Here is a 10,840-nt window from a genome sequence, read left to right on the forward strand (position 1 = left end):
AAAATTAGCTGGGCCTGGTGGCGGGCGCCTGTAATCTCAGGTACTCAGGAAGCTGAGGCAGGAGAATTGCTTGAACCCGGGAGGCAGACGTTGCAGTGAGCGGAGATCCCGCCACTGCACTTCAGCCCAGGCAACAGTGTAAAACTGTCTCAAAAAAAAAGTATTAAATAATAGATGCTGGGTTAGTCATTTCATACATTCATTAAACTTCTGTGTTCTAGATTCCTTGGAAGTCATTAAAGTTATGGATCTTATCCCCAGAAAACAAGAATGAACTGTCACTTTTACAGTATCTTCCAACTCTGGTATACCTCTCTCCGCACCCCAACCCTCCCCGTTTTATTTTTTAGTAACTCACAGTAGTTATAGGCTGGCTCCAGGTAAATGTTTCAGTATCTAAAATATGTACATGATCATTCCATCCTCTTGGATGACTTGAATTCTACAGAAAATAAGAATCTGAGTTATTTTACAAATATTTATAAAATTAGATGGCCTGCCTGATTACCAAAGAAAAGTGCACAAAACTTATTAGCAAACATAAAATGTATTACTTCAATATACTAAGGAGGCCATATGCAAATACAGAACTTCACTTACCCAAAAAGATGTTTCATCAAATTCAAAAGTTCCCAATACTTTATCTTCAGGCAAATATCCATACCCTCCAAAAAATATTAACCTGTTTGATGAAAAACCAAGACACTAAAAATTCAAATACCCGTAGGATAGGATACGAGCACTTTATCTTAAGTGCTGTGTTAAATGCTTTCATGTATTTACTCAGTTAATCTTCATATGGGCCCTATGAGGTATGTTCTGTGCAAATGGTCACTGGTTAAGGATACTTGAATGGTAAAGCACTTTACACATAAAAACCCAAACCTGTAATGCCACCAACTCACTTGTTTTTATATACCCAGACTCCAAGTTTGTCCTTTGATGATGGAGGAATTCCTTGGCAATCAATTCTTTCCCACTGTAACACTCTGTCTGTAGACCTTGAATCCAGCATGTAGAACTGTCAGAAGCAATGGTTTCCGTTAGAATTGGTTATATGAAAGAAATTCAAGTTTAGCATTTAATTTTACTATGATTTATGATAAGAGTACCACCTAATTCAGTGCTACTGGAATTGTGACTGCAGACTGGCTGCCAGACTGCTCAGAGTCCAGATTAGGACTCTGACTGAACACCAATCTACTAAGTCACTAAGCACACAGTTAGCTCGACTAATTTTTCTTTCATAGCCGCACTTTATTTTTTTTTAAGAGACAGGGTCTCTCTTGCCCAGGCTGGAGTGCAGTGGCACAATCATAGATTACTATAATCTCAACTCCTGGGCTTAGTTATCTTCCCACCTTAGCTTCCCAAGTAGATGGACCACAGGCATGGACCACCATACCTGGCTAAGACAGCCATATATTTCTTTTCCCATTTTTATTTTTTTATTTTTTATCTCAGTAGGTTTTTGGGGAACAGGTGGTGTTTGGTTACATGGATAAGGTCTTTCGTGGTGATTTCTGCGATTTTGGTGCACTCATCACCCAAGCAGTGTACACTGTACCCAATGTGTAGTCTTTTATCCCTCATCCACCTATCACCCTTTCCCTCTGAGTCTCCAAAGTCCATTGTATCATTCTTATGCCTTTGCATCCTCATAGCTTAGCTCCCACTTACGACTGAGAACATACTGTGTTTGGTTTTCCATTCCTGAGTTACTTCACTTAGAATAACGGTCTCCATTTCCATCTAGGTTGCTGCCAATGCCATTATTTTGTTCCTTTTTATGGCAGAGTAGTATTCCCTGGTATATGTATGCACTACATTTTCTTTATCCACTTGTTGATTGGTGGGCATTGGGCTGGTTCCATATTTTTGCAATTGCAAAACTGTGCTGATAGCCATATTTATTTTATTATTATTTTTTTTGGTGGGGACAGAATCTCGCTCTGTCACCCAGGCTGGAGTGCAGTGGCATGATCTCGGCTCACTGCAATTTCTGCCTCCTGTAGCTGGCATTACAGGCATGCACCAACATGCCCAGCTAATTTTTGTATTTTTAGTAGAGACAGGTTTTTGTCATGTTGGCCAGGCTGGTCTCAAACTCCTGGCCTCAAGTGATGTGCCCACTTGGGCCTCCCAAAGTGCTGGATTGTAAGCATAAGCCACCACACCTGGCCCTGATATAGGGACTCTGAATTGTAGTTATTTAATTTATGGGTATCAGAATGGTATTACCCAAAAAAAATTAGGTTTAGTAATTTTACCTTTAAATTCAATTTAACAAATGTGTACTCGGTGCCTCTCTCTTTAAGATTAAAGAGTTAATTGAGTTAATCTTTAAGATTAAAGAGATTAAGGATCAATACTTAAATTAATTAGCTTAAATTAATTAAGGATCTTTCCTTTAAAGGGTTCACATCCAGGCAACTGAATATATCTGACCACAATATATGTATTTCTTCTCTGAGACACTCAAGCTTCCACTGAGTCAAACTTAAAACACACAGCCCTAGCCACTCGACATACTACCATTGTTTCTGTAACTACCTCCATAAAACCACAGCTTGTCTCCTTGTCCATAAAACCTTGTCCATAAAACCACAGCTTGTCCCAAGCTTTTAAGTTGTGTCAGTTATTGTTCTCCCCCTTGGCTCTGAAATATATATGGCTCAATGATAGCCTATAGATGTGCCTCACAATCTTTCAGGCATAGAACTCTTTCTTCAAGCAAAATACAAAGCAAAAGCCCAATGTATACAAACAAAAGTGGAGCTACACATGTTAAAACGGAGGAGGAAGGGGCAGCTTGGAGCCTACCTAACACCATATGCTCCTCCCACAGGTGTCCCAAGGCATCTGAAATCCCTAAAGTTTCTAGGAATATAGTTTGAAACCATCTCAGCCACATGTTCCATCCACTTGGAATTTCCATAATTAAGACATTTGCTGCTGGGCGCGGTGGCTCACGTCTGTAATCCCAGCACTTTGTGAGGCCGAAGCAGGTGGATCACCTGAGGTCAGGAGTTCAATACCAGCCTAGCTAGCATGGTGAAACCCTGTCTCTACTAACAATACAAAAAAATTAGCCGGGCATGGTGATGCATGCTGGTAATCCCAGCTACTCAGGAGGCTGAGGTACGAGAATCACTTGAACCTGGGAGGCGGAGGTTGCAGTGAGCCAAGATTGTGCCACTGCATTCCAGCCTGGGCGACAGAGCAAGACTCTGTCCCCACCCCGCCCCACCCCCAAAAAAGGCATTTGCTTATATCTCTTTATCTTGGCTACTCCTTCCAGTTTTATTATTCAGTTCAAGCATCACCTCTTCGGTCAAGATTTTTCTTGTTCTGTTCCCTCATCCCACCAAACACAATGTCAAAGACTTTTTCAGATTCAACAATACTTACTGAGTTATTTTCTATATGCCAGGTGCTGTGTATCTCTCTAGCAGATGCTACTGCAGTGATTTACTTACTATATGTGTCCCTTCTAGAATGAGTTCCAAGAGGTGAGAACTGTATCATTCTTCTGTCTCCAGTGTCCAGTCAAGTGCTCAGCATATAAAGTGCTTACTAAGTTGCCAACTTAGTAGACTCCTATCGATTCATTTATCTGGCAACTCAATAAGCACTAATACATGGCATATGTATCATTTCTGATTGACTTAATCTGTCTCTTATTGGTCTGAAAGAGAAGAAGTGATGTCTTTTTCCTACTTGGAACAAAATACGGCAAAGTCTGAACAGCAGTATCTTTGGCACCACTTTATAGGAATGTTAACATGTAGTTTTGTCAGTTTTAATTTATCCTTATGGCTTTCTGACTGGTTGGCCTGCTCATTTTTACCCTTCCCTCCATTACATCTTGTCTTTATTTTGTCTGCAATTTTATTACTAATGTTCATCTAACATTTAAGGGTTCTAAGAGAACAAGTAGCTGCAAAAAGCACAAAGGAAAACCACTCAGGAAGTTACTGCACACAAGTTACCAGCAAAAGTTGATTTTACATAATGCCTAGGTAAATATAGATTGACAAACAAAATACTAAAATGCACATTCATATCATAATCAAGTACAAATCATTTTTAACTGGGACACAAATAAGTCTTGGGCTAACCTTAGAAATTTGCAGTTGTTTGAAAGATAGTAAGAATAAAAATGCCTCCAGCCATAATCCTTGGAAACACTAACCTTATTGGTATTGCCTCTTGAATGGTGTCCTCCAAACAAGTACAGCACCCTGTCTACACACACAGCACAGCTTCCTGACATAGAAGGAGGAACATCACCTTCAGTGTTGATTTTTTTCCTAAGGGGGAATAAATTAAATGTATGTAAGTTAAAGGGAAAAAATGCAGAAGTCTATTTTTCTTCTACTTATATCCTCACAATAAAGGAATAAAACGAGAAGGCAGAGTAGACAGTGCCTCTAGGGTCTCTTCTAGGTCTAAACTTAGTTCAAGGAATGTGTTTTTCCCTCTTTACCTATTCCACAGACAGTGCCAGCTGGCCCCATTGTACAGGCATAATGAGAGATTCTGAAAGCCTAACTCGTATTTTACTATTCTAGGAGCATACCATTTTATGTTTCTCAGACTAAATTATTTGCTATTTATTTACATGGCCATAAGTTGTTTTGTTTTTGAGTGGGCCAGGAGCCCAGAAGGAAAACCTCAACATTCCCAGTCCTGATAGATTAATTCAGTGTTTTTTCTTCAGTCACCTTTTAGCTGTTCATATGCATCAGATTCAGTCCTTTATGTAACACTACAAACAGGTAGTGCCATGTGCCAGGCATTCCTGAGTGCTTTGTATGTATTAACTCATTCTGAATCTAAAAATTGATCTGAATCAACCTAAGGAATCTAATATTTAAAATTCTAACAGTATACTCAAGGTCTTCTGCTAAAACTGTCAGATATAATAATATTTATCTTTGCTAAACTTAAAGTTTTAGAAGGCTCACTTTTTAAAAAGTTACTATTTTTGGCTGGGCACAGTGGCTCAAGCCTGTTATCGCAGGACTTTGGGAGGCCGAGGCAGGTGGATCACAAGGTCAAGAAACCGAGACTATTCTGGTTAACATGGTGAAACCCCATCTCTACTAAAAATACAAAAAATTAGCCGGGCGTTGTGGCACATGCCTGTAGTCCCAGCTACTAGGGAAGCTGAGGCAGGAGAATGGTGTGAACCCAGGAGGCGGAGATTGCGCCACTGCACTACAGCCTGGGCGACAGACAGAGCGAGACTCCCTCTCAAAAAAAAAAAAAAAAAAAAGTTGTTAATTTTAAATAGAAACAGGGTCTCACTGTTCTGCTCATGCTGGTCTTGAACTCCTGGGCTCAAGTGATCCTCCCACCTCAGCCTCCCAAAGTGCTAGGATTACAGGTGTGAGCCACCACACTTGGCCTTAAAAATTATTTTTTAAAATATGTAGCATTCCGCTTTTAAGAGAATTATAAATTCCCAATTCTCTAGAAAAGGATTAAGAAACAGCTTCATATTAACACCAATTTGTTATATACAGAAATACTCATGACTTATTTGTAGTTTGTAACTTTTTTTTTTTTTTTTTGAGATGGAGTCTTTTTGTCACCCAGGCTGGAGTGCAGTGGCACTATCTCCGCTCACTGCAAGTTCCACCCCCTGGGTTCATGCCATTCTCCTGCCTCAGCCTCCCGAGTAGCTGGGACTACAGGCGCCCACCACCACGCCCAGCTAATTTTTTCGTATTTTTAGTTGAGACGGGGTTTCAGTGTTCGCCAGGATGGTCTTGATCTCCTGACCTCGTGATCCACCTGCCTTAGCCTCCCAAAGTGCTGGGATTACAGGCATGAGCCACCGTGCCCGGCCTAGTTTGTAAATCTTAAACTTTTTTGTTTTTTGAGATGGAGTCTCACTGTATCAGCCAGGCTGGAGTACAATGGCATGATCTTGGCTCACTGCAGCCTCTGCCTCCCGGGTTCAAGTGATTCTCCTGCCTCAGCCTCCCTAGTAGCTGGAATTACAGGCACCTGCCATCATGCCTGGCTAATTTTTGTAGAGACGGGGTTTCACCATGTTGGCCAGGCTGGTCTTGAACTCCTGACCTAAGGTGATCTGCCTGCCTCAGCCTCCCAAAGTGCTGGGATTACAGGCATGAGCCACAGCATCCCGCCTCTTAAGTGGGACTACCATGGTAATTTTGAGATCTACCAGTAAGTAAAATATTTAAAGCACAAAGTTCTCACAAAGCACACCATGGGGAAAACTACTTTGTAAATCCCCAACCATGGCTAACCCAGCATTTTGAGAAACACCTAAATTCTACCAGGGACATGCTCTTGACTACTACTACTATGAAACTGGCAAAAGATCATTTCAGATTATCTCCAGTTTTCAAAAAGGGCAAACTGGAGGTCATTTTGGTTTTTAAACAGAACAACACTATTTTTAAAAAGATTTGCGCCGAGCGCGGTGGCTCACGCCTGTAATCCCAGCACTTTGGGAGGCCGAGAGGGGTGGATCCACGAGGTCAGGAGATCGAGACCATCCTGGCTAACACGGTGAAACCCCGTCTCTACTAAAAAATACAAAAAACTAGCCGGGCGAGGTGGCGGGCGCCTGTAGTCCCAGCTACCTGGGAGGCTGAGGCAGGAGAATGGCGTAAACCCGGGAGGCGGAGCTTGCAGTGAGCTGAGATCCGGCCACTGCACTCCAACCTGGGCGACAGAACTAGATTCTGTCTCAAAAAAGAAAAAAAAAAAAAGATTTGCATGCAAATTTTGAGAGCTCATTAAAATAGAATACCACCTTTATTTTTAGGAGATAAAATTCTATACAATCTAAAATCTAACAACCATTTAAAATCCTTTCCTTATTCAAGATAGAAGACTTAGTATCTTGAAAAAAATGGAACATTGTCTTTCCATTCTAGATCTGAAGCCTCTACATCTATTTTAAATATTACTATGATACTTGGGATAGAAATTTATTCTAAGTTATCAGAAGTATCTAGTAACTACAGAACAGGTGCTAAATTAAGCTTAGCAGCTAAGCTAAAGTAGCAGAACAGTGTTTTTAGAATATATAAATAGCTTAAAATGGGTTTTACATTTTTTTCTTTGCAGCCACATCTGATTTTTTTGTTTGTTTGTTTTTGGAGACAGTTTTGTTCTGTTACCCAGGCTGGAGTGCAGTGGTGCAATCTTGGCTCACTGCCACCTCTGCCTGCCGGGTTCAAGCAATTCTCCCACCTCAGCCTCCCAAGTAGCTGCAATTACATGTGCACGTCACTACACCTGGCTAATTTTTGTATTTTTAGTAGAGATGGGGTTTCACCATGTTGCCCAGGCTGGTGTTGAACTCCTGACCTCAAGTGATCCGCCCGCGTCGGCCTCCCAAAGCGCTGGGATTATAGGCGTGAGCCAGCCACCATGCCCAGCCCTTATCTGAATTTTTTAGTCCCCCTTATAATATCCACATTTACCATCTTCCAGTCTCCATGTTGTAGATCCATAGTTCTTCTCTAGGCAGATAAAAGTCATATAATCCTCTGACTTGATTACTCTAAAAATAAAAAAAAATTATAAATATAAAAACTAATTTTAAAGAGGCACTACTGTATTTTTTAAATCGATCTTGACATACTAATTTGATGAAAAGTTAAATAGGTATTATAGTACACAATCCTCCCCCCAACCCATGCCACACACTCAAGGTAAAGCTCAATATAGATAGCTCTTAATTCAGAATTTTGATACAGCAGTTACAATAGGGCAAGAAGAGATCTCTGGGAACTTTTTTTTTTTTTAATCCAAGTCTCTATCGCTCAGGATGGAGTGCAGTGGCGCGATCTCTGCTGGCTCACTGCAACGTCCACCTCCTGGGTTCAAGCAATTCTCATGCCTCAGCTCCTGAGCAGCTGGGACTACAGATAGCTTGCCATCACACCTGGCTAATTTTTGTATTTTTAGTAGAGACAGGGTTTCACCATGTTGGCCAGGCTGGTCTCAAACTCCCGACCTCTAGCAATCCACCCACCTCAGCCTCCCAAAGTGCTGGGATTACAGGCTGTGAGCCATTGTGCCCAGCCAAGAGATCTCTGGGAACTCTCTAAGGCAGCTTTATCCTGAACAGAACCATGCATCAAATTTCAGCTGCAAGACTTCGGGAGACTACCTGTGCCATCGTCAGCAGGCTGTTACTGAAAGTGCCTGATCCACACTGATCCACACAAACACGATGCGTGGTTTTCTAGGCACGCCTTCCTTTCACCTATTCATTCTCTAAGCAGCAACAGAGAGGGCAGAACTGCAAATATGCAAAATATTAAATTCTCATGCAGAATTTTAAGTTCTTTGTTCTGCTCCATTTCCCTTCAGGTATTAATTCCTAACACAGACTGAGCCTACCATATGCTGCAGCTGAAAGCTATCCATGGATTGCTTTATGTAATCCTTACAACAACCCTAAAAAATAGCTGATTTTATGAGAAAATGAGTTTAGAGTTTAAGTAATTTGCCCAAGGTTATTTATGAAGTAATGGTGGCGCCAGGATTCTATCCTTTCCCTGAACTTTAACAACTCCTTGACATTCCCTGCCTTTGACCCTCCCTAGCCACTTTCCGAACAATGTTGATACAGTACACAACTGCGGCTAGCCAAAAATGGGTGTCAAAGTCCAGCAAGCTTGAATATTAAACATACAGAAACAGAACAGTTGACCATGTAAAGACTTCTTTTTCCACCCCACCGGTGATGAAGGGAAAGGCTGGAAGTGGGCTGACCCAGAGGTGACCAGCCTGTCCTGGGGAGGAAAACTGCCTACTATGTAGGAAGCCAAGGTTTATTGCCTTTGAAACAGTCTCCAAGGGCTTCTGTGCCTACCCTCAGAGTTCCAGCCACCAGCCATAAATGGGGAGGGCAGTCTGTTTCAAAACCATCCAATTCAGTGATTGTGTGCTTCTCCCTGAATCAGTCCCAATCATCCAGGCCTTTTTAAATCCACCACAAGAAATACTCCACATTGAGAATCCTCCCCTGCCCCACTCCCAAAGTCTCATTCTTTCATGCTGTCATTTTAAAAATACAATTATGAATTAGGTAGCTTAGACAGAAGTGTAATTGACAGCTTTCTCCAGGGGAATTAATTTACATTTTTATAAGGGTGACTACATGCTTGCCCCGCTCCTTGCAATTCACTACCCCTTTCTAAAGTATTTTTGAGACAGTTTCCTTCTTGTTGCCCAGGCTGGAGTGCAATGGCGCCGTCTCAGCTCACTGCAACCTCCGCCTCCCAAGTAGCCAGGATTAGGACGCCTGTCACCACGCCCGGCTAATTTTTTTTGTATTTTTAGTAGAGACGGAGTTTCACCATGTTGGCCAGACTGGTCTCCAGCTCCTGACTTCAGGTGATCCACCTACCTTGGCCTCCCAAAGTGCTAGGATTAGAGGCGTGAGCCACCGCGCCCAGCCCCCCTTTCTATTTTCTAACCACATTCACCGGAGACTGGGAAAAACACTGCAGATTAATTAGGATTGGCAAAAAATTACTTCTGCAGTTAAACCAAATTAAAGTATCAGGACAGCTATCTTTGAAAGCTGTCTCAAAAATGGTCAACTATGATCAAATCAACTGTACCATAAGCTAAAAGCAATCACAAGGCATGGGGCATAGGGAGGGCGGAGAACATTTTCAAGACCAAAGAGGAATTTTGTGGTAGGACTGGATCAGAGCCATCCCAGCAAATAAAATTCTAGATTTCCGAGGTAGCAGGGTAAAGAAGGGCAACTGGCTTTAAACTGCTAACTAATCACGTTGTTTATAACCAGGGGATCGGAGAGTCAAAGAACTGCACTCTGTGTTCATTTGATGCTGTGGATTTTTTGGTTACTGGTGGAGCTTTTCCATTATCTTTAATACGGGTGTCTGCTGAAAAACTTCACCCAGCTGAAGCCAGAAGGAAAATAGTCCTGAGAGGTTCAAACAATAGTATGATGGCCATTTGCACAGGCGAGAAGGCTGAATAAGGTGATTCCTGTAACCTTTTGGAATTCCAGTTTTCCTACACCTCGGACTCCCCGTTAAGTGGGCAGCGGTTCCTAGCTCCAGAGGGTAAAGTCCTCGTAGGCCGTCCTGATAACGCGTCTGAGTGATATCACACACCGTCACCTTACACACCCCAACCCTTCCGAATGCACCGCCCAAGCAACATTAACAGGGCCTTCCCCGGAATAACGCTCCAATGGCAACAACGGGGGTGGGAGTGAGTTGGCTTTGTGAGCACCAGGTTGACGTGCCAGCAGCCCTGGAGGTTCGAGACGGGTTGGGGGACTCGAGAGAAGGAAGATTCCCGCGCGCAAGAAAAACCAACCAACGGGCAGAGTCTGAGGTGGGGCGCGCGACGGAGGCGGGGAGCGCCCTTGGCGGGCCGCTCTGGCCTCCCCGCCTGGCCGCGAACCCAGACCCAAGTCACAGCCGAGCGACGTCTGCCGCGGCCCGGCCACTCACTGACCTTGTAGCCGCCCCAGACGAACATGTGGCGCCCGTCGCTGACGGCTACGTGGCCGCTGCGCTCGGCGGGGCAGGCGAGCTCCATGGACTCATAGCTCTCGAAGGCTGGCCCCGGCAAGTCGTCCGCCCGCATATCCTCGTTGCCATCAGCCATCTTGAGGCTGCACTTTTGCTCACCAGGAATGCCCACACCCGCGAGGGGCCAAAGAAACAAAGAAAAAGGAGAGAAATGCACAGTGGCGCGCGGCAAAAAGAAGGCGGCGGCAAAAGGGACGCCGTTAAGGCCTCTTTGCCGCCTGCGCTCGCGTTTACCAGCCTCCTCGGCCGAGGACGGCTCTCCG

General features: G+C 43.3%; 1 protein-coding gene across 1 annotated transcript in view; it reads right to left on the reverse strand.

The window, feature by feature from the left end:
* The window catches only part of KLHDC2 (kelch domain containing 2), a 15,555-nt gene extending 4,721 nt beyond the window's left edge, over positions 1-10,834 (reverse strand). The window contains exons 1-6 of the mRNA XM_011999762.1: positions 10,501-10,834; positions 7,473-7,552; positions 4,196-4,313; positions 906-1,021; positions 601-682; positions 359-442 (exon numbers count right to left, since the gene is read on the reverse strand). Coding sequence (XP_011855152.1) covers positions 359-442; positions 601-682; positions 906-1,021; positions 4,196-4,313; positions 7,473-7,552; positions 10,501-10,653 — 633 coding nt within the window. The 5' untranslated portion in view covers positions 10,654-10,834. The remainder of the gene's footprint in view (positions 1-358; positions 443-600; positions 683-905; positions 1,022-4,195; positions 4,314-7,472; positions 7,553-10,500) is intronic.
* Between the last annotated feature and the right edge of the window lie 6 nt (positions 10,835-10,840).

This window comes from Mandrillus leucophaeus, unplaced genomic scaffold (genome assembly GCF_000951045.1).
Source record: "Mandrillus leucophaeus isolate KB7577 unplaced genomic scaffold, Mleu.le_1.0 Scaffold60, whole genome shotgun sequence".
In the NCBI taxonomy this organism is placed as follows: Eukaryota; Metazoa; Chordata; class Mammalia; order Primates; family Cercopithecidae; genus Mandrillus; species Mandrillus leucophaeus.